Below are 27,454 nucleotides of genomic sequence, written 5' to 3' on the forward strand. Positions count from 1 at the left end.
TTTTGGCCAAAATAACAATAATTACCACAACAATCACAAAACAACATAAAACGTTTCTACTATTGTTAAAATTTTACTAAAAATTCTGAAAGCAGCTAAAAATGATTATTGTTTAGTAACTTTTTTCCTCCCTGGAAAATTCCTTTATAGGATTGGAGAAAGGAAGTCAGTACAGTTTCCAAGTGTCAGCCATGACAGTCAACGGCACTGGACCACCTTCCAACTGGTACACAGTGGAGACCCCAGAGAACGATCTTGATGGTAAGATCCATCCCCAGTCACTACTACTCTGATCTTTGTTTCTTCAGCTTCAAAAGGCCTTTTTAAAAAGTTGATGAACATGATCATTGGGGGCATTTATTGCTTCTATATCTTCGGAAGGAACCAAAAAAAAAAAAAAACTAATGAAGATAGAGTCTTCAACAATACCATGTAAATAGTAGATACTTATTTATCTAGTGCTGCTGTAACAGAAATACCACAAGCAGATGGCAGTAATAAAGAGAAATTTATTCTCTCACAGTCTAGTAGGCTAGAAGTCTGTATTCAGGGTGCCAACTCCGGGGGAAGGCTGTCTCTCTCTGTTGGCTCTGGGGGAAGGTCCTTGTCATCATTCTTCCTCTGGACTAGGAGCTTCTCAGCAAAGGAAGCCCAGGTCCAAAGGACATGCTGTGCTCCTGGTGCTGCTTTCTTGGTGGTGTGAGGTCCCCCATGTCTCTCTGCTTGCTTCTCTCTTTTATATCTCAAAAGAGAATGACTTAAAACATAACCTAATTTTGTAGATTGAGTCCTGCCTCATTAACATAACTGCCTCTAATCCTGCCTCATTAACATCATAGAGATAGGATTTATAACACATAGGAAAATCACATCAGATGACAAAATGGTGGGCAATCACACAATATTGGGAATCATGGCCTAGCCAACTTGACAGATATTTTGGGAGGATACAATTCAATCCATGACAATATTAATGGAGTAGCATTAATTGTACAGTATTTATGTTCCCCATAACAAGTTACTTGTTTTTAACAGGATAATCTGAAATGAGTTTTTACTGTTTATTTTATTTTGAATAATAAATATTAACCATTTTCTTCACAGGGATTACTAACATTTCTGATAAAACTTAAAAAAAAATATAGTTACATTATATGTATATGTCTACTATAGATGGTAGGTAGCTAGGTAGCTAGATAAGTAGGGAGGTAGACAGGTAGATAGATAAAGAGATAGGGTGGGAAGACAGACAGAAAAAAGGCTTGCATTTAAACTGAGACTTGAAATTGTACGTGCTAAAACAAGTCCGGGAATTGGCTATGCAAAAGAGATTACTTTAGAAATTGAGGGAAAAGGAGTGGAGGGCAAGGTAAAACTGGTTTGAAGGCAAGACAGACTACTGTGCTGTTAGGGGACTGAAAGAAGACTGTCAAGGCTGAAGTACAGAGGTGACAAGTGATGAGCTTTGTAAGGAAGGCAGGTTTTAAATATGGCAAGACCAAGTTAAGGATTTTGACCTTTGTCCTAAGAATATCATTAAAGTAATTACTTGTTTTATCCTAGGCAAATCATTTAAAGGATTTTTTCTTTACATAGTAACTTAATTAGGTTTATATTTTAAAACATTGTGTGAGTGTGTGTTAGGTGCCATCAAATCAGTTCCGACTTAGTGACCTTATGTACAATAGAACAAAACACTGTCCAGTCCTGCACCATCCTCACAGTCATTAGTATGCTTGAGCCCATTGTTGCAGCCACTGCGTCAATCCATTCCGCTGAGAGTCTTCCTCTTTTTCACTGACCATCTACTTTACCAAGCACAATGTCCTTCTCCAGGGACTGGTCCATCCTGATAACATGTCCAAAGTAAGTGAGATAAAGTCTCACCATCCTTGTTTCTAAGGAGCAGTCTGGCTGTACTTCTTACAAGACAGATTTGTTTGTTCTTCTGCCAGTCCACAGTATATTCAATATTCTTTGCCAACACCATAATTCAAACGCATCGATTCTTCTTCAGCTTCCTTATTCATTGTCCAGCTTCCGCATGCATATGAGGCAAATGAAAACACCATGACTTGGGTCAGGGGCACCTTAGTCTTTAGAGTGACGTCTTTGCCTTTGAACACGTTAAAAAGGTTTTTTTGCAGCAGATTTGCCCAGTGCAATGCATCATTTGATTTCTTGAGTGCTGCTTCCATGAGCATTGATTGTGGATCCAAGTAAAATGAAATTCTTCACAACTTCAGTATTTTCTCCATTTATCACAATGTTACTTATTGGTCCAGTTGTGAAGATTTTTGTTTTCTTTTGTTGAGGTGTAATCCACACTGAAGGCTGTAGTCTTTGATCTTTATCAGTTAAGTGCTTCAAGTCCTCTTCATTTTCAGCAAGCAAGGCTATGTCATCTGCATATCACAGGTTGTTAAGGAGTCTTCCTCCAATCCTGATGCTGCTTTCTTTTTCATATAGTCCAGTTTCTCAGATTATTTGCTCAGCATATAGATTGAATAAGTATGGTGAAAGGATTCAATCCTGGCACACACCTTTCCTGATTTTAAACCACTCAGTATCCCCTTGTTCTGTTCAAACGACTGCCTCTTGGTCTCTGTACAGTTTCTTCATGAGGACAATCAAGTATTCTGGAATTCTCATTATTCACAATGTTATCCATAACTTGTTATGATTCAGACAGTTGAATGCCTTTGCATAGTCAATAAAACACAGGTAAACCTCTTTCTGGTATTCTCTGATTTCAGCGAAAATCCACCTGACATCAGCAATGATATACCTCGTTCCAGGTTGTCTTCTGAATCCGGCTTGAAATTCTGGCAATTCCCTGTCCATGTACTGCTGCAACTGCTTTTCAATGATCTTCTGGAAAATTTTACTTGTGTGTGATATTAGTGGTATTGTTTGATAATTTCCACATTCTGCTGGATCTTCTTTATTTGGAATAGGCACAAATAGGGATCTCTTCCAGTTGGTTGGCCAGGTAGCTGTCTTACATATTTCTTGGCACAGACGAGTGAGCACTTCCAGTGCTGCATCCATTTGTTGAAACATCTCAGCTGATGCTCCATCAATTCCTGTAGCCTTGTTTTTCACCAATGCTTTCAGTTTAGCCTGGACCTCTTCCTTCAGTACCATAGGTTCTTGATCATATACTACCTCCTGGAATGGTTGAACCTTGACCAGTTGTTTTTTTTTTTTTTTTTTTTTTGGTACAGAGACTCTGTATATTCCTTCCATCTTCTTTTGATGCTTCTTGCATTGTTCAATTTTTTCCCCATAGAATCCTTCAAGATTGCAACTTGAGGCTTGACTTTTTTCTTCAGTTCTTTCAGCTTGAGAAATGTCAACTGTGTTCTTCCCTTTTGGTTTTTCAACTCCAGGTCTTTGTATCGTTCATTATAATACTTTACTTTGTTTTCTCGAGTCGCCCTTTGAAGTCTTCATTTCAGCTTTCTTACTTCATCATTTTTTCTGTTTACTTTGGCTATTCAACATTCAAGAACAAGTTTTAGAGTTGGTTTTGACATCAATTTTAGTCTTTTCTTTCTTTCCTGTCTTTTCAATGACCTCTTGCTTTCTTCATGTATAATGTCCTCATTATCATTCCACAACTCATCTGGTCTTCGGTTGTTAGTGTTCAATGTGTCAAATCTAATCTTGAGATGGTCTCTAAATTGAAAAAGATTACTCTGGCTGAAATGAAAAAATTGTATTAGAAGTAGGTACACATGGGCCAACCCAGCTTAGCCAACCTTTAGTATCGTTAGATTTTACGGAAAAGTAACTTGTGGCCTAGAGATGTTACACTTGCCATTGGTTATAGCATTGAGAAGTTTTGGAGTTATATGATATCACACTTAGCAAAGCTCAGACCCTTCACTGATAGGTTAGGGAAAATTCATTTGTGTATTCATTCATTCAATATATATTTCTTGTTGAAAGGCTGTATATACCAGACATTATTCTAGATATTGGGGCAAAAGCAATCATAAAACCTCAGCTCTCAAGGAGTATAGATTTTATTGAGATAGAGATAGATGGTGATAAATGCTGTATATAGATCATTTCTGAAGAAATAAAGCATGGTAGAGAGAATAGGGAGCGAATAGGGAGTATTGTTCTATATAGGGGGATTGGAAGACCTCTTTCATCAGAGAATATATGAACACAGACTTTAAGAAAGTGAATGAGGCACTTGTGTACAGGTCAGACAAGAGCTCTCCACGCAGAAGGAAAAACAAGAACAAACCTCCTGATGTTAGAGAGAAATTAATGATTTAGCTATGGCAAGGAGGCCAGTGTAACTGGGCCTACAGTCATAAGGATGTGATCTGTCTTATCTAACAATGAAAAGATGGCTAGCATAAGCTATGAAAATACTTTATGTTTCCCTTAAGAAATTCCTTTTAAGGTTTATATACTTGCGCTTTATTCTCTCATCTACTAGCCCTACCTAAAAGAAGGGTAAACTTAGTCTTCAAAAGTTTAACTGACTTAAACAATACCCAGCTGGTCACTCTGGAGCTAGAACTCAGAACTAGGTTGTGTGAGTTGATGTCCAGTGCAGGTTACCAGAGCAAAGCCTCCCTAAACCCCTAGAACTGACCCAGTAACAATAGAAAACAGTGACTCAAGGCAAAAGGTTCTAAGAAATGAGGTCATATCATTTACCCAAATCTAAGAGGCTGTATCTCTTACCGGAAGGCATAAAAATAAATGGAACAGAGGTGCTGAAGGTCCTATAAAACATCCAGAATGGATGGGAGTTTCCACTTGACTTATGTGCTCTTTTTCCTGACTCTGAATGAGTCAGTATCAAAGTGGAAACAAATAGAAAATCATAGCTTCATGGATGGCATAAAAACTCCTATTTAAACCACATGTTTTTCATATCCATGCAATCTAAATATAATCCAACTTGTACATCTATTTTAATAAAAAATTGCTATGACTTGCTCATGATAAGAGTCTTAATAAATGCTGCTTAGTTGGATTTGTATGAACTTTTTCATGCTCTTGGTTTAATAATGTCCCTCTTTCTGCATGCAGCATTCCTTCTTATTTTTTTTTTTCCTTATTTGAGTATTGATGCAGTTATTATGAAATATAATTAAGCACTTATAGGATACTGAGTGACAGAAAGTACAAGAATTAAGAAGACAGGAACAGCTCTACTGAGTCATAGGCAGATAATGGCTGGACTGACTGGAAAAGACTTCATGGAACAAAGAGTACTAGAAGCTGAAATTTCAGGGAAAGGGATTCTGACAATTAGGATTACGGGAAAGGCTGTATGGGGCAGCATAGTAGACATTCTTCAAAAAAAACATGCCTGTGGGAAAATTATTTCTGCCACTAATATATTAACACATTTCAACACACTTCAATTATTGCTTCTTTTTTCATTCATTCACCTCTTCATGTCAACCATAATTGGTAAGACAATTCTTGCCCACGCCCGCAGAGTTCTTAATATACACACTGGCAATCTGAAAAAAGTAAATAAAACAATAATAGAAGAAAACTAGTGGAGTTGCCACTTATTGTACATAATACTATCGTAGATTATAATTTGAATTTGTTAACCTTGAAAACATAATGGAAACTTACAGCTTTTCAGTGCATTTAACAATATAAGAGTGTGAGACAGGTATGTTTCACTTCCTTTTTAAAGCAGTATTTCACTTGCTGTAAGACATAGGACTGAAGGCCTTCTCAATTTATTGACCCATGATCTCTTTTCACTGAATCAGTCCGCTACAATAATTTCAGTTCCCTTTGCTTTTTCCTGTTTTTCTTCTTTTAACTGCATCATTCAAATATTTAAACATTTAAATATTTGAGGAATCAGTATTTGCGGCTATTGGACAAGTTCAGAAGTAATCACTAGTAGCTCCAGAAAATTAATCAGCAAATAAAAATGATAACTATGTCTACTGACTTCATATATATTTATATGTATATCTGTAAATCGATCTGTCTGTCCATTTATCATCTATCCATCTATGTTAAAATAGGGAGATTTTCTTTCCATTTCATCTAATTTTAACTTATTCACAGAAATACTTAAAGCATAAAATAAGAAATGAATGACTCTTCCAAAGATTTCATGACTAGTGTTGGAAAACTTTGAGTCCTAAATATTCCAAACTCAGAAATGTTGGCAAAGAATTTCTTTGATTCTCCTTAAATTATGAGTAAGAAGGAAACAATCATTTGAAAACCACATGAAATGGGACACATTCTTTGCTATAGCCAAAGAAATCTGCATTGGAAGAAAACTGCAGCATTAGCACTCTGCTCTGTGTTGCATTGTGTTGCAAAACTCTTTCCCCCACTACAGTCTCCTGGTGAATCCCAAGGGAGCAATCTACTCATTACTGTGCTGACTCTGAGCTGGCAAGTCGGCTAAACAGAGGCAGTACTAGGTGCAGATTTCTATCTTTAATCCCTTTTCTCTTTTTGTGACTTGTATAGTACCTCTTGCCTTCTCAGCTTAAGCAGTGTGAAAATGAGAAATAATCCAAGTCCTTACGGATTGCCCTTTTAATTAGGATGTTTTGTTAAAGTAATTAGAAAGCCAAACCTCACTGTTTGTTCAGGGTTCCCTGGAAAGTGTGTTTCCTATTACTGACAGCTGGCAAGTTTTAAAATATTTATTTTATGCCTCAAAATTTCAGCTTAAAAAATAAAAAAAAAGATCATTAGAACATTAGAATTCCCAGGTTCTTATGTAAATGTCATACATAAAGATATGAGAGAATTTGTGATGAATTTTAGCAAGGTATCCTCCAGGAGATTGAGCTTGAGGATCTGTTTGCACTGCCTTTTTAATTTTTAAGTAAACAGGTGGAAATTGCTATATGCAATCAATAATGATGTAATTTAAAATTAAACCTCTACCCTAAAGTGGAGGAGCTTGGCTACCAAAAATTAGCAATGCAGAGACTTCTGAAAACGCAACAGTGATGCAGCAAAAACTGTGAATCTAGGAGCTGGCTCTAATTTCCTGCCTCTAGGCAAAAGATAACTAGCCAGATTAGTCTGATTGGGTAATGGTAAGATGGGTTCCTCATTGCAAATTCATTTCATTAGACAAGTGAACCACAAAGGCACTCCTGTGGTTTGGAACTTGCACAATGTATACTTGCTGATAACATGGATTTGAGAAGGGGCACATTAAAGCTTATTTTCAGAATAATGATAAAATCCAAGCAGATGAGACTACCCAAAAACACTGCATATTAAAATTGTCATATTTATCCAAAAAATAGAGTTTCAAAAGTGGAAAATCTCTGGGCAGAAGACTGAGAAACGAGAAAAGTTTTTGACTAATTGGAAGAAATTGAGGGACAGAAAAAGCGGAAGGAACAAAGGAAAGACAAAAGGAAGGAAGGAAACAAAGGAGGGCAGAAGGGAGGGAAAAACATATGTATGGGTTGCTGTGGTAGGCCAAATACTGTTCTCCCAGAATGACCCAGGTCCTAACTTTGGGATCTATGAATATGTCACTTTACATGGCAAAAGATACTTTGCAGATGTAATTAAGTTAAAAAACCTTGAGATGGGGATGTTATCCTGAATTTTGCAAGTGAAGTCCAACGTATTCACAAGGGTCCTTATAAGAGCGAACCAAGTGGTCAAAGTGAGAGAAAGAGATGTGACAATAGAAGCAGAGGTTGGACTGATGTAGGGCCTGGAGTCAAGAAATGAGGACAGCCTTCAGAAGCTGGAAAAGGTAAAGAAATGGATTCTCCCCAAGAGCCTCTAGAGGAAATGAAGCCCCACTGACACCTTGATATCAGCGCCCTGAGTCTGTTTTTGGACTTCTGACCTCCAGAATTGTAAGGTAATAATAGATTTGTATTGTTTTAAGCCACTAAGTTATGATAATTTGTTATAGCAGCAATAGGAAACTAATATAGTTGTCCAGAAGAAAAGATATTATTTGTGTTGACTCAGGTCACTGGAAACAATAAATATACTTGTACCAAAATAAATGTTTACCTAAATAAGGTAAACCAGTCAGCTTGTGTTTTATTTTGGTTTCATATTAGTATTATGTTGAGGCCAAAAGTTATGGAACACTAAAGCATGGAAAGTAGATCAACCAAAGGAGAAAATGATATAGAAATGAGAGGCTCAAAAATTCAGAATATCCTAGAGTCTAAGCATTTCAAGAAAGTTTTATTTTATCAGGAATCAGAGATAAACAGCATGTTCTATAATGATAGATTTACCAAGTGGATATGTAAAGAAAAAAATAGCTAAAGCCTAAATTTTCTATGAGTTGCTAGAAAATAACCAACATGTCAGAACTGTACGTATCCAACCAAATTTCAAAATGGTATGTGTAAATATTGCTTTAAAAAATATCTTAGAATATTTTTTAGCATGATGGAGATAATAAATATAAATAAAACTTTGTATAATGACATACAGAAAAACAGGACTTATAAGGAAAATGAAAAATACATACATCAAGATGAGAGATCAAATACATCAGTTCTGAAACTGAACAAAACTGAATTGTTAAAAACAAAATTCAACTGTATACTTCTAAGACAAAGAAAAAAAGATCAGACAAAGAATGATCAGACTAAAAAACTGATAGGATTCCAGGGGGATGATGACAATGCATACATACATACATATATAGAAATATACATGAATGAAATGGATGAGTAGTTTTATATTGATAACTTATACTGTCTAAAATAAAAATCTGAGTCACGAACTTTGAGACAGCAAACGTAGAACACTTAAAAAATACAAAGTATTTAAACAAAACATTTTCCAAAAATATCAAAAGATGAGGTTAGATTTGAAAAAAGTATCTTTTAAATGCTTAGAACAAAATAAAAATCTGAACATGAAAAAAAATTTATCCATTGAAATGAAAAGTCATTGGATGGGTTAAATAGCATATTAAACATAGCTGAAGAGAAAATTTATAAACAGGAAGATGGATTTAAAGAAATTAATATAGAGTGCAACATAGAGGGACACATGGATAAAAAATTAAAAAAGAATTTAAAAGACACAAAAGATAGAATGAGAGGATTTAACATACATCAATGATAATTACAAAAGAAAATAGAAAGAATGGGGAGAGAAGAGTTTTGAAGAAATAAGAAAAGCTAATTTTTCAGAGATGCTGAAATACATGGACTATCAGATTCAGGAATAATATTATATCTTAGGCACACTGTACAATACCAAAGATAAAGACAGAGTTGTTTTTGTTGTTGTTGTAGTTAGTTTCTGTCAAGTCAATACTGACTCATGGCGACCCCATGAAAACTTTAAAATCCCCCAGAGAGCAGATTCTTTATTCAGGGACTACAATTACACTGATGAAAACTTTTGAACAGCAACAACTGAACCAGAAAACAATAAAATATCTTCAAAGTGCTGATGAAAAATTACTATAATGCTAGAATTGTATATACAACTAAATAATTATTCATGTAAAGGAGAGACATAAACAACTTTCCCAAAAAGAAAAACGGAAAGTTTAGCACGATCATCTTTATTTCAAAGGATATTCTAAGGAAGGGAGGGAGGGAGGAAGGAAATGATTCTATATTAGAGAAAGTGGTAAGCAAAATAATGTAACATGTGGGTAACCCATTGCCACTGAGTTGATTCTTACTCCTAGCAACACTATAGCACTAAACAAATTATGAATTATACATATTGTCATGGATTGAATTGTGTCCCGCCAAAATATCTCTCAACTTGGCTAGGTCATGATTCCCAGTATTGTATGACTGTCTACCATTTTGTCATCTGATGTGATTTTACTTATGTGTTGTATATTCTATCACTATGAAGTAATAAGATGGATTAGTGACAGTTATATTGATGAAATCTACAAGATAAGATAGTGTCTTAAGCCAATCTTTTTTGAGATATAAAAGAGAGAAGTGAACAGAGAGACATGAGAACCTCCTACTACCAAGAAAGCAGTGCCAGGAGCAGAGGGTGTCCTTTGGACCTGAGGTTCCTGCTCAGAGAAGCTCTGAGACCAAGACAAGATTGATGACATGGACCTTCCTCCAGAGCTGACAGAGAAAGCCTTCCCCTGGAGCTGATGCTCTGCATTTGGACTTGTAGACTACTAGACTGTGAGAGAATAAATTTCCTTTTGTCAAAGCCATCCACTTGTGGTATTTCTGTTATAGCAGCACTAGAAGACTCAGACACATGTACACGTATATATATAATATTTTGGAGTGTTAAAAGTTACGCAATATGAGGTGTAATGGAGGAAGAGATGATGGAGATTAAACAGTTCCGAGATTTCTGTGCTGTTATTTTGGAAATAGAGATCGTGCTTAATTTTACCCTTTAAGTTATATGTGATGAAAAAATTGAAAAGGTAATCATAGAAAGATATAGAATGTATAGTTCATCATCCAGTAGAGAAGAAAAAATAATGAAAAAAAAAACCCTTTATTATGTCCAAAGTCATAAAAGAAAAAAAAATTTATGGGAAAATACAGAAATAGTAAGTACATAATAAAATGTCAGAAATTACTCCTGACATAGTAATTACAATAAATATGAATGTATTAATATCACCAGTTCAAGGATAGTTTGTTAAATTAGATTTAAAAACATCCAGATCTCTGATACTTACAGTAGACACACTTATATTAAGATACGGAAAAGTTGGAAGCAAAAGAATAGAAAAAAATCATACTAACAAAAATCAAAACTTTAGGTTTCTCTTTGGTAATATTTAAAGCCAAAAACATCTTCAGGAGTAGAGGGGTCACTATATAATGATAAAATGATTGGCTTACAGAAATATGTGAATTGTTACAGAAAAATGTAAATACAAACACATGACTTTCATAACATACTGATGTACTAGTTAAGCAAATCTTGATAGGAATTTACGGATAAATGGACAGGCTTTTTTATTATTACAGAAGCAGTAAATATACAGTATAACCAAAAAAAAAAAAAAAAAATCCATTACCACTAAGTTGATTCCAAGGAGCAGCTGGTGGATTCGAAATGCTGACCTTTTGGTTAGTAGCCAAACTCTTAACCGCTACGCCACCAGGGCTCCAAGCATACATTCTAATAGTTTTGTTTTTTTAAAACTACTTTTTTTTAAACTACTAACTGTATACTACAGTAGCTAAAACATATAGACAAGCAAAAACACAAATCTTACTACCCAAAGATTATAAATACACACACAATAGTTGGATTTTCAAAATTAGATCATATGATACATGCTATTCTTCCATCTTCTTTTTTTTATTATATTAATGTTTTATTTTTACGAATTATCATTATACTTAATATACTGATCGTATTCAAATTTCTCCAATTGCTGCAAAATCTTTCTTTACAGGTATTTGTATAAACTGTTATCTAACCTAAGACCACAATTTGCATCTAGTTTTTATGTCCCTTATATCTCTTAATCAAACACAATCCCTTTTTCACAACTCTGTCCTATTGAAAAGACTGGGCTGGTCGCCCTCTAGAATGTCCTAGCAGCTAGATTTGTCTACTTATATCTTGTGGTATCATTTCACTTATACCTCTATTTTCTGTATTTACTGTAATCTAATCTTTTCATGATTTGCTTGACTCCTACTAAGTGTGATGTAAGAAATAAGATTGTGGGCTCTAGTCTTACTACCTAGGTTTACACACTGCTCTACTCCCTGTATAATCTTGGACAAGGAACTTAACTTCTCTAAGATCTGAGTTTTCTCATCTATAGGTATAGAGCGCAACAGTATCTCTCAGGGGACTTTGTGAGAATTTACTGCGATAATGGCAAGAAAGTGCTGAACAGTGTGTCTGGCATATATTAAATACTCAGTAAATGCTTATTGTTGTTGCTGTTTTTGATAAATTACACCTCAGGCTTGGACTAAAGTTTTCTTTGGTATACTATAAAACATTAGTACAATTGGTCTTATGAAGCTACTTCTTGTTCATAATGATAAAATCTTGTCTGCATTAAAGGAATAGGGGTCTTCCCTATGATACAAAAGCAGGACCTACATTCAGTACATCTTAAGATCTACCATCTAATTAAGGTATACATTAAAGGGGTGTCATATAATTATATCAATAGATGCAAGAAGGTATTTTGTAAAATTAGGTAGTCATTACCACTTTAAAACAGAATGGTTACTGTGAAAATAAAAGGAAACTTTCACAATCTTACTGTTTTCATAAAAAAATAAAGCAAACATTATGCTTAATTGTAAAATTTTAAACAGATTGTGTTTAAGATCCAAACAAGCCAGGGATACTTCTGACCATTTCTGTTATACAAAAGAGTGTAGAGATTTTGGTAAGAAAAAAAAAAAAAAAACGAATTAAGCAGTAACATTTTATTACATAAGGGAAAAATATATTACTTTTACAGATGGTGTGATTGCATATTTGGAAACTCCAAAAACTACACTAAAAACCTGTTAGAATTAATAAGAGAATTTAATAAGGTACCAGGTTTCAAGGTACATATACAAAAAGACATTTTTTTCTTTATACTACAAATAATTAAACACTAAAGAAATACATTCATGAAACAACTTAAATATAATATCTAGGACCAAAAATTATAAGATGTACATAAATGTATATGAGGAAAATCATAACATTTATTAAAGGATAGAAAATAAGACAAGTATAAATAGAAATATATGTTCCTGGGTGGAAAATCTTACATAATATAAATGTTGATAATAAATTTAACACAAGTCCAAGAAGAATAAATTTCATATGATAAAATAAATGTAAAAGAATTCCCAGACATTTTCAGAAACACAGAAGAAATATTAATGTTTACTATAAAGCCTGAATTAAAATCAATATAGTACTATCTGCCATAGGAATGGACAAATAGATCCATGTAATAGAATATAGAGAACAAAAACAGTTCTTGGTATATTTGAGAAATAATTTTTTTTAAGGTTGCCATTTCAGCTTGCAGATTATTCAATAAATGCTATTTAAACTATTGCCTGTACTTTTAATAGTACATAAAATATTTTCCTTCTCTTACATCAAACTAGTTGGCAGTGGTTGATTCTGGTGATGGAATTGAAGGCAAAAAAAAAAAACTCTTTGCCATCAAGTAGATTCTGACTCATAATGATCCTATAGGAGAGAGTAGAACTGCTCCATAGAGTTTCCAAGAAGTGGCTGGTGGATTCGAACTGCCAACATTTTTAGTTAGCAGCTGAGCTCTTAACCACCTCACCACAAGGGCTCCATTGAAGGCAAGGGAGGGGAAATGATTATTTCTCACGTAATATAAAAAATGGAAAGATCATGCATGGGTGGTTTTAAGGATTTTTTGTTGTTTCTTTTGGTATTTTCAAGTATAACAAATATAGAGCACTTAGATGCAAATCCTTTTGTACAATTGGAGATTGTGAGCTGATCTCTCAAGGTACCATTCTTTTTAATGTTGATTGTATTTCCCTTTTGAGGTTCTTCAACTTGGAACCTGGTACCACTCTCCACCAGTCATCCAGAAACCTCACTGTAGTCCTTGGCTCCTCCATTTCATTCCCTGGCAACATCCATTCAATTACTCAAACCTGTAACTTCTGTCTTCATAACAGATCTGGAATCCATCCTCTTCTCTCCATCCCTATCACCATGCTTTATATTATGTGCTCATCATTTGTCATCTGCAAATAGTCTCCCACCTGCTCTCTTGATACCAGCTTGTTCCCCCTTCTCTCCAGACTCCATAGTGTTACCAGAGTGATTTTCCTTAACTAGAGCTGATGGTGCCCTTTTCCTACTCAGATTCTTCCTGATGTGGCTTATCCTCAGCCTCAAGTCTGACATTCTAGAGCGTCTTTCTATTATCTACCCTTCCCTCTGGATGCACTTCCTCACCTGGATCATATCTCACACTTCTGCGCTTAACGTCATCTCTGCCTGAGTGTCCTTTCACATGTATTTCACACCTACATGTCCTTTGAAACTCAGTGGACATTTTACTTCTAGGAAGTTTTTTATTATCTGAGTTTCATTCAAATGTCTTCTCTCTAAACCCTCATAGCACTTGGGCATAATCTATTGTAGCATATGTCACACTCTTCTCAGTAGAATAGAAATAAAGACCATGCTTTATTTGACTTGAATTTCTCAGTGCTTTACACAGTGCCTGTTACATAGTACATGCTCCATAAAATAGTGAATGAATAAATAAATATATAAGCATTTGTGCTAGGTATATATGTTAAACTCATATAATTTATATAGTTTGATTCTTCACTGGTTTTCATCCTTATAGTCAGAAAACAATTATCAGTAAACGACAACTAAAAACCTCATTTTTTATTTTTGGTATATTTTCCCTTAGATTAAGAATGCAATCCCTTTTCCTCGTGAAAGACATGTTTTCTAGAGAGAAACTTGGCATAAGATTTTAGTGTTTTTTAAAGAGGAAACTGATAGGTCTGTAGTTTTGAGACAGAGTTTGAATCCATTTAGAGGAGAATGCCACCACTCATCTGTCAGTTTGTCATAAGGTGGTGACTTGTGTGTTGCTGTGATACTGGAAGCTATGCCAATGGTATGTCAAATACCAACAGGGACACCCATGGTGGAGAGGTTTCAGAGGAATTTCCAGACTAAGACAGTCTAGGAAGAAGGACCTGGTGATTTACTTCTAAAAGAACTTTGGCCGGTGAAAATCTTATGAAAAGCAGCAGAACATTGTCCAATATAGTGCCAGAAGATGAGCCCCTCAATTTGGAATGCACTCAAAATATGACTGGGGAAGAGCTGCCTCCTCAAAGTAGAGTCAACATAATGATAATGGATGGAGTAAGGTTTTCAGGACCTTCATTTGTGATGTGGCACAACTCAATACGAGAAGAAAAGCTGCAAATGTCCATTTATAGTTGGAATGTGGAATGTACAAAGTATGAATCTAGGAAAATTGAAAGTCATAAAAAATGAAATGGAATACATAAAGATTGATATCCTGGCGTTAGTGAATTGAAATGGACTGGTATTGGCCATTTTGAATCAGACAATCATATGGTATACTACGCTGGGAATGACAAATTGAAGAGGAATGGTGTCACGTTCATTGTCAAAAAGAACATTTCAAGACCTATCCTGAAGTACAACGCTGTCAGTGATAGGATACTATCCATAAGCCTACAAGGAAGACCAGTTAATACAACTGTTTTTCAAATTTACCCACCAAACACTAATGCCAAAGATGAAGAAATAGTAGATTTTTACCAACTTCTCCAATCTGAAACTGATCAAACTGCAATAAGATGCATTTATAATTACTGGTGATTAGAAAGCAAACGTTGGAAACAAAGAAGGACCTGTAGTTGGAAAATATGGCCTTGTAATAGAAACAACGCAAGAGATCACATGATAGAATTTTGCAAGACCAACGACTTCTTCACTGGAAACAGCTTTTTTCAATAACATAAACAGAGACTATGCACTGGACCTCAATGGATGAAATACACAGAAATCAAACTGACTACATCTGTGCAAAGAGATGATGGAGAAGCATAAATCAGAACAAGGCCAGGGGCCAACTGTGAAACAGACCATCAATTACTCATATGCAAGTTGAAGCTGAAGAAAATTAGAACAAGTCCACTAGAGCCAAAGTGTGACCTTGAGTCTATCCCACCTGAATTTAGAGACCATCTCAAGAATAGATATGACACATTGAGTACTAATGACCAAAGACCAGAGGAGTTGTGGGATGACATCAAGGACATTATACATGAAGAAAGCAAAAGGTCATTAAAAAGACAGAAAAAAAAAAGACCAAAATGGATCTCAGAAGGGATTCTGAAACTTACTCGTGAACACAGAGTAGCTAAAGCAAAAGTAAAAAATGATTTTGAAGGACATGAGCTGAACAGAATATTTCAAAGGGCAGGTTAAGAAGAGAAATAAAGTATTATAAGGAAATGTGCAAAAACCTGGAGTTAGAAACCAAAAGGCAAGACCATGCTTGGCATTTCTCAAGCTGAAAGAACTGAATAAAAAATTCAAGCCTCGAGTTGCAATATTGAAGGTTTCCATGGGCAAAAAATTGAACAATGCAGAAAGCATCAAAAGAAGATGGAAGGAATACACAGAATCACTGTACCAAAAAGAATTGGTCCATGTTCAACCATTTCAGGAGGTACCATATGATCAAAACTGATAGTACTGGAGGGAAAAGTCCGAGATGAACTGAAGGCACTGGTAGAAAACAAAGCTCCAGGAATTGATGGAATACCAGCTGAGAAGTTTCAACAAACAGATGCAATGCGGTAAGCTCTCATGCTCTATGCCAAGAAATTTGGAAGACAGCTACCTGCCCAACTGACTGCAAGAGATCCATACACTTGCCTATTCCAAAGAATGGTGACCCAGTGGAATGCGGAACTTATCGAACAATATCATTAATATCACCTGCAAGTAAAATTATGCTGAAGATAATTCAAAAACGGTTGCAGCAGTACATTGACAGGGAACTGCCAGAAATTCAAGCCAGATTCAGGAGAGGACAAGGTATATGCTACAAGTCATTGCTGATTTCAGATGGATCTTGGCTGAAAGCAGAGAATAGCAGAAAGAGGTTTACCTGTGTTTTGACTACACAAAGGCATTTGACTATGTGGATCATAAGAGATTATGGATAATATTGCAAAGAAACGGAATTCCAGAACACTTAATTGTGTTCATACCGAACCTGTACATAGACCAAAAGGCAGTTGTTCCAACAGAACAAGTGTATACTTCATGGTTTAAAATCAGGAAAGGTGTGTGTCAGGGTTATATCCTTTCACCATACTTATTCAATCTGTATGCTGAACAAATAATCCCAGAAGCTGGACAATATGAAGAAGAATGCGGTATCAGAATTGGAAAAAGACTCATTAACAACCTGCCTTATGCAGATGACACAACCTTGCTTGCTGAAGGTGAAGAGGACTTGAAGCACTTACTAATGAAGATCAAAGACAACAGCCTTCAATATAGATTACATCTCAACATAAAGAAAACAAAACTCCTCACAAGTGAACTAATAAGCCACATCATGATAAATGAAGAAAATATTGAACTTGTCAAGGATTTCGTTTTAATTGGATCCGCAAACAACACCCAAGGAAGCAGCAGCCAAGAAATCAGACAACGTATTGCACTAGAGAAGTCTGCTGCAAAAGACCTCTTTACAGTGTTAAAAAGCAAAGATGTCACCTTGAGGACTAAGGTACGCCTGACCTAAGTCATGGTATTTTCAGTCGCCTCATATGCATGCAAAAGTTGGACAATGAATAAGGAAGACTAAAGAAGAATTGATGCCTTTGAATTATGGTGTTGGTGAAGAATATTGAATATACCACGGACTGCAGAAGACAAACACACCTGTGTTAGAAGAAGTACAGCCAGAATGCTCCTTAGAAGTAACGATGACAAGAGTTCATCTCAGGTACTTTGGACATGTTATTAGGAGGGACTAGTTCCTGGAGAAGGATATCCTGCTTGGTAAAGTAGAGGGTCAGCGAAAAAGAGAAAGACCTTCGATAAGATGGGTTGACACAATGTCTGGAACAATGGGCTCAAACATAGCAATGATTGTGCGGATGATGCAGGACCAGGAAGCGTTTTGTTCTGTTGTACGTAAGGTTGCTATGAGTCGGTACCGACTCGACAGCGCCTAGCAAGTATCTATCCAACCTCTCTGGAAAGTCAGAATGTGGGTATGTCAATTGCCTTATGTAATTCATTGTAAAGAAATGTAGGCTACTAAGGATGGGAACAAAACTCAAACAAAATGACCCATGAAATGCAGTGTGCTAAATGGAAAAAAGATATATATTTATCAAAAGCCCAACCTGCCTGGCACCACTTGGCAGCACACTCCATAGTGGATGGTGCACGGCAGCTATTGTTTTCTTTAGCAGGAGCTGACAGAGACAAATCTTGCTGGCCACTAGAGGAACAGGATTTTAATAATTATTTTCGTCTTGTTTTATTCCTATGTTTTGCCATCTTTTTCTGAAAATCTTTATCTTATGGACAGAGTTATACCAAATGGTGGTAATTTTACATATAATGACAGTTATATAAATGACAGTTATATGACCGTTGCATCAGACTCTACAGGAAATATATACTTTATACTCATAATTTTGAGCACTTCTTGCTAGGCACTGTTCTAGGTGCTGGAGTTGGAGAATTTATGGAAGGGAGTGAGACAAAGAGTCATGAAATAATTTAGTTAAATAGGTTACACAATAAGTGGTAATAAATCCTATGAGGGGATATAAAGAGTGATGAAAGAAAGATTGCAGTTTTTAATATGGTAGAAAGGGAAGGCTGCAACTGGGAATTAAACAACAAAAACTTGAAGGAAGTAAAAGAGGAAGTCATATCTGAGGAGAGCTTCTAGGGAAGAAAGCACTGGAAATGCTAATGTCCTGGGGCCAGAGCGTGTCTGGCATGTTTGAGGAATAGCAAAGTGTCCATTGTGGAGTAGATGGCTGGAGTGAGGTGATCAAAGGAGAAAGTTGTAGGAGATAAGAACGGAGAGTTAAAGGAGAGAGGAACAGATCATATATGGCTTTTTAGACCATCTTAAGGAACCTGGCTTTAAAATGTGATATTGGGAAGACTTTAGGGGTTGTGAACAGAGCAATAACATGATCTTATTTATATTTTATTTATTCACACACATTCTCACACATATATTTATTCTGGATACCATCTATATGCTGGTATATTTCCAGACATAGCCTTTCAAGAAAACTCTAGATTTACTTCCCTAACTACCTCCCTGGCATCTCCACAAGTGTGAGGAATAGGCAACTCAAATTTAACATGGCCTAAGGAGAGCTCCCGTGTTTTTCCCCATCTTATCTCATCTCAGTACATCATCCACCCACTTCCCCAAGCCAAGTATCTACAAGTTATCTTGAATCTCCTCTTTCAAAACCTCCCTACTCATACTCAGTCTATAGTTCTGTTGACTATATTTCCCAAATGTCCCAGATATGTCCACTTCATGTGTACAACTGCCACTAGACAAGTGCTTAAGCATTTTTATGGTCTCCCTGCCTTCTCTCTGTGTCCCCTCCCCAAACTTCTTTTCACCTAGAAAAAGAAAGTGATGTTTTAAAAACATCAATCAGATCATGTTGGAAGACCCTTCCAAGTGTTCTTGTATTTAGAATAAACCCTAAATCCCTTACTTACCTTGATTTGTTTTGTTTACAATGGCCTGGCCCCTGGTTATCTTCTTCATTTTCCTTCTTACCGATTACCCTCCAGTGAACTTCTTTGGTTTCTCCAAATACCAAGTTCATTCTATCCCTAGGTCTTTGCAGTGATTGTTCTCTCTACTTACAAAGCTCTCCACCCTGATGCTTTCTTGACTGGCTGTTCCTGATCATTCATCTTAAGACTCTCTGCTGAGAGAGATTCTAGATGAATCAGTTACTATTCCATCAGCACAGCACTTATCAAGATCTCATGACTTCCTTGTTTGTTTATTTGTTGTTTTATCTGCACCTCAATCCTCTCTCCCAAACCTATTGAGCACTATATCCCTAGTACCTGACAGGATGACTGGCATATAGAAGATGCACAGTAATTGTTGAAATATCACAGAGATTAATCCAATAAATTTTCTAGTGTACTGTCTGTGAACATTACTCATTAGTGGAAGCCTGTAATCATCTCTCAAAGAATCATATATGGTCTTTAGAACCAAATGAAACCAAGACAGAATCCATATTTCCATAGTTTAATTAAGAATGGCAGTTGACCTAGTTATCTTGATAACTCAGACTCCAGTAGAAATTGTGGCCCTCATTAATTTGGATATTTCAAGCAAAATGTGTTCTTTGGTTCCCAATTATTTCAATAATAATCCTAACACTCCTGTATTCTTTATGTGTGCAATCACTGCTGTAGAGATACTTGTAAAACCTTCATGTACTTCAGAGCAGCAAATTTCAGTGTTGGCCCCAAAACAAGGGTACTCATGTACTTCCATAGCAAAATTTTCTAAATTGATATTTTATAGTTCATTCCTGTAATAACTGCTTTCATAACGCATAAGGTCATCTGTGTTAGGCAAACTCACTCTGGTAACATAAAAGGAAAATTGTCATTTGTTTTTGCACTAAGAAGTGAGTGGGTAGATCTGAATGAGATAGTCTGGATTATAAATGATCTCATAACACAGTTATCTTTATGATGAGGCCATATATTATGCATGATCTAGGTCTAATACCGCCTTGATAGGCATCCTTCCTTCTAGCCCAATGATCCTCATTGAATGGTAAACACCCATTAAATATTTAGGTAGAGAAATGGTATATGTTCTTATGTATTAACACTCCTACTTTTATTAAATGTTAGAATTGTTTTGATGTTTAAATTTAGGACTGAAACTATTTTATGCAGGGAAAGATAAAGATGTGTCTTGTATGCTAATAGCTCGGTTTCCTCAAGAGCCAGTTCGTGTACTCTTTACCATTTTACCCTAAGGCACTGATGGATGTGATTCTGGGTCTACTAACTGAACCAACTTGCAGGGGAACTGCAGTGTGGTTTGCTGAAAAATGTGGAAATAGTTATTGTTCTATAAACATTTCAAATAGAGTTTCAAGTTATTCTAAAACATGTCGAATATTGCCATTCATCATTGTGCTTTCATGTTGTTTTTTAAAAAGTTGTAAATGCAGAAAATCTGAGTAGTAGTTTATTTTCAAAATATAAGCCCAGACAGATCATATTGTTCTTTCAGTAGTTATTGCAAAAGCTACAAATGTGTTCAACAGAGTTTATTGTAGAGCCCATTACATTCCAAGGATACTGGCAAGCCTTCTGTGGCAGTAGGGTTGAAAAGTATTAATCCCTCCCTTTCATCTCTTTTATTACTTTTACTTAGAGTTTGTAGTGGGAAATACTATACAAACATTATATTTCTGCTGTTACGGAAAATATCACGTTATATATATATATATACATATATTTTAGGATGTCTTTGTATATTATGTCTCAGGCTTCTTTAGGACAGATGAATAATAGCTTTTCCCTTTTTGCTCACAAAGGGACATCTTTAGAAAATGCTGTTGATGTAGCATCTTTAGAATGTAGCACATTTAGAAAAGCTGTTGATCTGGTAACTATTTTAAACACTTCAATAAAAGACATGCTCCCATCCATCACTTGAACTAGGTGTGCATGTCAAAGATGGATAAAGTTGGTGATGGGGCTTGCTTCAGGTTTTGCTATTTTGTATTGTATTGTAAGGTATTGTAAAATTACCTTTGGTCATCAAATTCCTTTTCATAATATGCCCTGTGTCACCTTCAGAGATTTTCCTTAGGACAAAAATAATGAACAAGAATAGTTTGAATAAGATTCAGATCACTAATATTTTTGAGTACCTAGTAATTGTTAGAAAATGTGCTAGGCACATACCCAACTATTAAAATTTTAATAGACACATTCTTTCTTACATCCTTTCCTCTCAGAAGACTTCCTTGATTTCCAATGAATAAGCTACATGTGCCTGTATTAAACTATCAAAAATATTTATCATACTATATTATAACCCCTCTTTACTTGTTTATCTTCTTCTCCATTAGACTATAAACTCCAAGAGTGCAGATTCAGTGTCTGCTGTATTCATTCTCTGCTGTATCCTGAAGATCATAAGTACCTAGTTGCATACCCCAAACATAACAAAAACCGAAAACCAAATCTGTTGCCATTGAGTGGATTCTGACTCATAGCGACCCTATAGGACAGAGTAGAACCGCCCCATAGGGTTTCCAAGGCTTTAATTTTTACAGAAGCAGACTGCCACATCTTTCTCCCACAGAGTGGCTGGTGGGTTCAAACTGCCAACTTTTTCCGTTAGTAGCTGAGTGCTTTAACAATTGCACCACTAGGGCTCCTTCCTAACATAATAAGTGCTCTATAACTATTTGTTAATTGAATAATGATCAGAAAAAGGATCATTCTTTTAGGGAAGGAATCATGGGGTGGAGGGTGATGATGTAAAAATCACAATGTCAATTTATTAATTTATAATACTCAACATCTTTTAAAAGAAAATTTGTGCCAGAGTGGCATTCTCTTCGTAATAGTTAACATCATTTGAGAACGTATGCGCTGCTCATAATAAGTGTATTTTTATTCATTACCTCATTAAAACTTCTCAACACCTTATCCTCATTTTACAGGTGAGGGAACTGAGTTTCAGAGAAGAAGATAAGTAAGGCCTCACAGCTAGTGAATAACCTAGCACAAATCTGAACTTCTCTTTCTTACTTCCAGATCTCAAGCTTCTAATCGATTTTTAATATTTGGAATGCCAACTTAATTAGAAGGGAAACACAGTGAAGTTAAATAATTGTATGAAGTTACATATCTAGTAAATAGAAGAACCTGGTATTAAACCAAATTTGCACAGCACCAAATCCTGTGTGGCTTTAATCCATACTCCTGTCTCCGATCCTGTCGTAATATATGCGCTTCTCACAGTTGCAATAAACCATGGCCAAGCACCAGCCTAATCATACAGAGGAGATCCTGGCCTGAAACTATTTCTACAGACAATTTCTTAAGAAGGACTGTTACATTTATTTTTGTTCTTAGTTAAGTCAGAGTAAATAATCCTTGGGTAAGACAGTTCTGACATTTGATTCCCCGTTCTATTATTCTTAACTTCTGTCTTGACTTCACCCTTTATGAATGATACCAAAGAAGAAATGTATGAAAAAAAAAGAAATAAACAACAGGAAGAAACTATTGGAATAAAGATGCATGGTGGAACAATGCCTATAAAGGGAATTCAGTACCCTTTTATGCTTAAGAAGTTCTATGAAAGTAAAATCAAACAGGAAAATGTATCACCTGCTGAAACAAGGAGGGACTTGGCAATAAGTGAAGTGCCATTGAAGCACCCATGGAATATCGTATTAAATCTTGTTGCCATGCTACACATTCTGTTAGGAGACATGCTCACGATGCCTCTTTTTGATTTCTAGAGTCTCAGGTTCCTGACCAGCCAAGCTCTCTTCATGTGAGGCCACAGACCAACTGCATCATCATGAGTTGGACTCCTCCCTTGAACCCAAACATTGTCGTGCGAGGATACATCATTGGTTATGGTGTTGGTAGCCCTTATGCCGAGACAGTACGTGTGGACAGTAAGCAGCGATATTATTCCATTGAGAGATTAGGTGAGTAGCTGTGATTCTTTTTTTATTCTATTAAGGGAAATAAATGATTTATTTTAAATTATTTTCTTCTTGGAAAATTGTTCTTTGGCATTATGATTTCAGTTTGTAACATACATTCATTCTTAAAACATATATGTGTGTGCACAAATATATATATACACACATATATACGTATATATATAGATACACATATATATGTAAACCTGTTGCTGTGGAGTCGATTCCGTCTCATAGCAACCCTATGGGACAGAGTAGAACTGCCCGTAGGGTTTCCGAGGAGCAGCTGGTGGATTCGAACTGCCAACATTTTGATTAGCAGCTGACTTCTTAACCTCTGCACCACCCTCCATATATATATACTTTTTTTTTCTCTCTCCGCTTTGGATTCCGCATTTTGGGAATTGTATCTAAAGAGAAAAGAATCTGGAGTGGTCTGTGTCCTGGTGTGTGCCTTTGGTTGATGTATAAGGAGACAAAAAGTGCAATTGATTTTTTTTTTTTCCCCAATGGGAGTGGAAACTACTAATCTCATAATTCTGACAAAAAGAAAGTTAATACTTTCTTATCTTTTTTTCCCCCTCACTAGGAAGATATGCTGTCAATTTTTCCTTAACCTTGAATTATCTAACACTACTTCTATCCCCTTGGCACTCATAGGTAAGGTTTTGTGGTTATGTCATTGTGGCTCTAAACAAGATGAAAAAACAAATTGTCAATCAAGCCAATGACCTGGCGCTATCAAACCTTCCCTACAAGTTATCCCAGCTCCCTCCCCAACCCAAGTCCCCTTAGTGTACTCAACTTGAACTTGTTTTAATGAATACAATACTTCAATTGTTGTATTTCTGAATTCATTGAAAATTTTTTCGTTCCAGAAAGAGCCAGTGTGTGTAAAAATATAATTTATTTTATGTCTGATTTACCATAATGTTTAAGAGATGATATCATTAGTAGTGGGAAATAAATATATGCCATATACCAGAATAGCAATAAATTAAACAATTCTCATAGAGCAAAAGGAAAGTTGATTTTACCTGTTGATTTAACACCATATGATTTGCAGTGAAGTACATTGACCCCGCTAGAATTGTAACCTGAAAAAGGGGCTACTATTTATTTGCAAGATCTCTTGTAAACAGAACTTTCAGTGTGTGCATGTGTGTGAAGACTGATTGAATTTGAATACCTAAAATGCAGTGCCAAGGGATGATTTTCTCAGTGCAGGTAGAATACTACACTTACCCATTCTCTATATAATTGCTTCAAACACTAATAAGAGGCACAGCTACTGAAAATCTCCATAATTGTAGTTAGCATGACATTGAGAAATAATATTCTCTCAGCTACTCCCTGAGTTTGAATGTAAAAGCAATCACAAATGTTTTACGGCCGTCAAACCTCTATCAGGGGACTCATGTGCATCCATTATTCAGCACACACCGTCTCTAACAGTTCTTCTTGAGGCCATGCATAAGACCAAGGGATAGAGATTTCCATGGCAGTACACAGGGGCTACCCAGCATGAAAGCGTGGTGCAAACTCATAATGAAGTCATGAAGGAAAATTAGCTGCTCTGTTTCACCAAGTCCTTTGGTAATGATGCTCTTCATTACAAAGAAACTCTCCAGGAGTCTCCGGTTCAAGCAGTGTTTAGGAGTTTGGGAGAGTAATACTGCAAATCTCCTCAAATGCTTAACTCGGAAAAAAAAAAATCTTTCTATGTTTTCAAGAACTGGAAAAACTGTTATAAAGTGGGATATCGATTTTATAGTCATGAGTTTACACCGAAAACTTATCTGGAAAGAGAAATATAAGTATATATTTTTAAGTTCTTCTAGCTGATACTGTCTCTGAATATAATTTGTTTTTAGTCTTTTGTTGTTATTCTTTCAGTATCCTCATAGTCATGCAAATACACTGTTTTTTTTTTTGTTTTTTTTTTAACTTCTGTTCCACTTGTAAACATAGGATGAGCCATGGCTTCAAGTGTCGTGGTTTTTTCTAGGCTATAAAAGCAATTTGGTTTATAATTGACCAATATAATGATGAGAGATCAGAATTTCTAAACAGCATTTGGATTATTAGGCATAACAATTCACTACTTAGACACCGGATACAGTGAACTTCTTCAGGATTGGAAATACAAGAACATTTTGAACAATATATAATATTGTCTGACTTTAAAAAAAAAAAGCTTGCCTGATGTAGGTATGGAACTTCCTTAAATAATGTTTGCACTATTAGATGTTTATGTTTGACATTTTATTCCTTTTAAGTCAAAGAACCCTATTACTGGGTTTGATGTACAGCACATGATATAGATCCACAAGATCTGAATTGTAGCAATGTTTAAAAAACCCAATCCTTATTTAAAACAGTTCCAAAATATATATATAATTTTTAGCAATAAATCCAACAAAATATCCAAGACCTTTACACTGAATGCTAAAATATTGCTGAGAAAAACATTCTATGTATCTATCTATGTTTGTATCTATCTTCTACCATGTCATCTATTTTTATTGAATTATTTCTGTACAATAAACTGTACACATATAATGTGTACCATTTGATGAGATTTTAAAAGAACTTCATTGATTTGTAACTGACTTACAATAAACTATACATATTTGAAAACTCCAATTAAAAGGCAGAGATTTTCAGAGCACACAGACTAGCAAGATGCAACTACATACTATCTATAAGAGACAAGCTTAAATATAAAGACAGATTTAGGTTGAAAGTAAATGGAAGGAAAAACTTTTATCAAGTGAACTGTAATATTGTCTTTTTTAAATTCAAAATTTTCCTTTTGACTCTTTGTCATATTTTCCACTACTCAGTTGAGATTTTCAATCTTTCATTCAAGTATAGTTTCCTTTACCTCTTGCAACATAGTTATAAGAGCTGCTTTAAAGTCATTAATAATTTTAACATCTCAGTCATCTTGGAGTTGACATCTGCCAATTGTCTTTTCCCTTGAGAATATGAATCACATTTACCTGGTTCTTTGTATACTGAGTAATTTTGGGTTGTATTCTGGTCATTGCAAATATTAATTTGTGTACAATATGGGCTCTCTTATAATCCTTTGAAAAATGTTAATGTATTGCTTTTAGCAGGCGATCAACAGATTCAGATCGTAAAATCCTTTTTTCCTTTCATTCTCTGGGAAGCAGTTCAAATCTTTGTTCAGTTTCTTAAGCCTTTGTTATGCTGTTTTGAATTAGTGGTTAGATGAGACTTAGTGCAGGTTCTTACTCAGAATTAAGGGATCCCGGTATTTCTTCTAAGGGCTTTCCACAAATTATTTGACCTCCCAACTCCTTTCAGTGATTCCTCTGTCCAGAAAGATGGGAGGCTTTCTACTAATGTTTTAGCTGACTGCACTTAGGTGCTTTTCCAAACTTAGAAAGCAAAACAACTTAAAGAAAAGAAGGGGGAAGGAGGGCTCATTCCAAATGTTTCTAAGTTCTAAAATAACTTCACAGTCTACCTACTTTTGTATATTCTTTTCTTTTTCACTTTTTTTTATTGTTGTAATTAAATGAAGTTTACATGTCAAGTTAGTCTCCCATACAGTATTTTTTTTTACATACATTGTTATGAGACCCCAACCGCTCAGCCCATTCTGCGACAGCACACTCCTCCCCTCCGCCCCTGATTCCCCATGAACATTCAACCAGCTCCTAACTCTCTCTGCCTTCCCATTTCACCTCTGAAGAGAAGCTGCCCCTTTGGTCTCTTGTATCTACTTGACTAAGAGGCACATTCTTCACAAGTATCACTTTATGTCCCACAGTCCGGTCCAATCCCTGTCTGAAGAGTTGGCCTCGGAAATTGTACTGGTTCTGGGGTAATAGAGAGTCCATGGCCCATGCTTTCTTGGGCCCCTCCAGTCTCAGTCAGACCATTAAGTCTGGTCTTCTTACTAGAATTTGAGTTCTGCATCGCATCGTTCTACTGCTCCATCAGGGAACCTCTGTTGTGTTCCCTGTCAGGACATTCATTGGTGGTAGCTGGGCACCGTCTAGTTCCTCTGGTCTCAGACTGATGAAGTCTCTGGTTTATGTGGCCCATTCTGTCTCTTGGGCTAATACTTTCCTTGTGTCTTTGGTGTTCTTCGTTCTCCTTTACTCCAAGTGGTTGGGACCAAATGATGCATCTTAGATGGCCGTTTGCAAGCTTTTAAGACCCTGGAT

At 35.8% G+C, this 27,454-nt stretch overlaps 1 protein-coding gene across 1 annotated transcript in view; it reads left to right on the plus strand.

The window, feature by feature from the left end:
- DCC (DCC netrin 1 receptor) overlaps nt 1-27,454 on the plus strand; it is a 608,075-nt gene that overhangs the window by 491,406 nt on the left and 89,215 nt on the right. Inside the window, exons 12-13 of the mRNA XM_004379240.2 lie at nt 151-261; nt 23,058-23,252. Coding sequence (XP_004379297.1) covers nt 151-261; nt 23,058-23,252 — 306 coding nt within the window. The remainder of the gene's footprint in view (nt 1-150; nt 262-23,057; nt 23,253-27,454) is intronic.

Source organism: Trichechus manatus, unplaced genomic scaffold (genome assembly GCF_000243295.1).
Source record: "Trichechus manatus latirostris isolate Lorelei unplaced genomic scaffold, TriManLat1.0 scaffold00063, whole genome shotgun sequence".
NCBI classification, from domain to species: domain Eukaryota; kingdom Metazoa; phylum Chordata; class Mammalia; order Sirenia; family Trichechidae; genus Trichechus; species Trichechus manatus.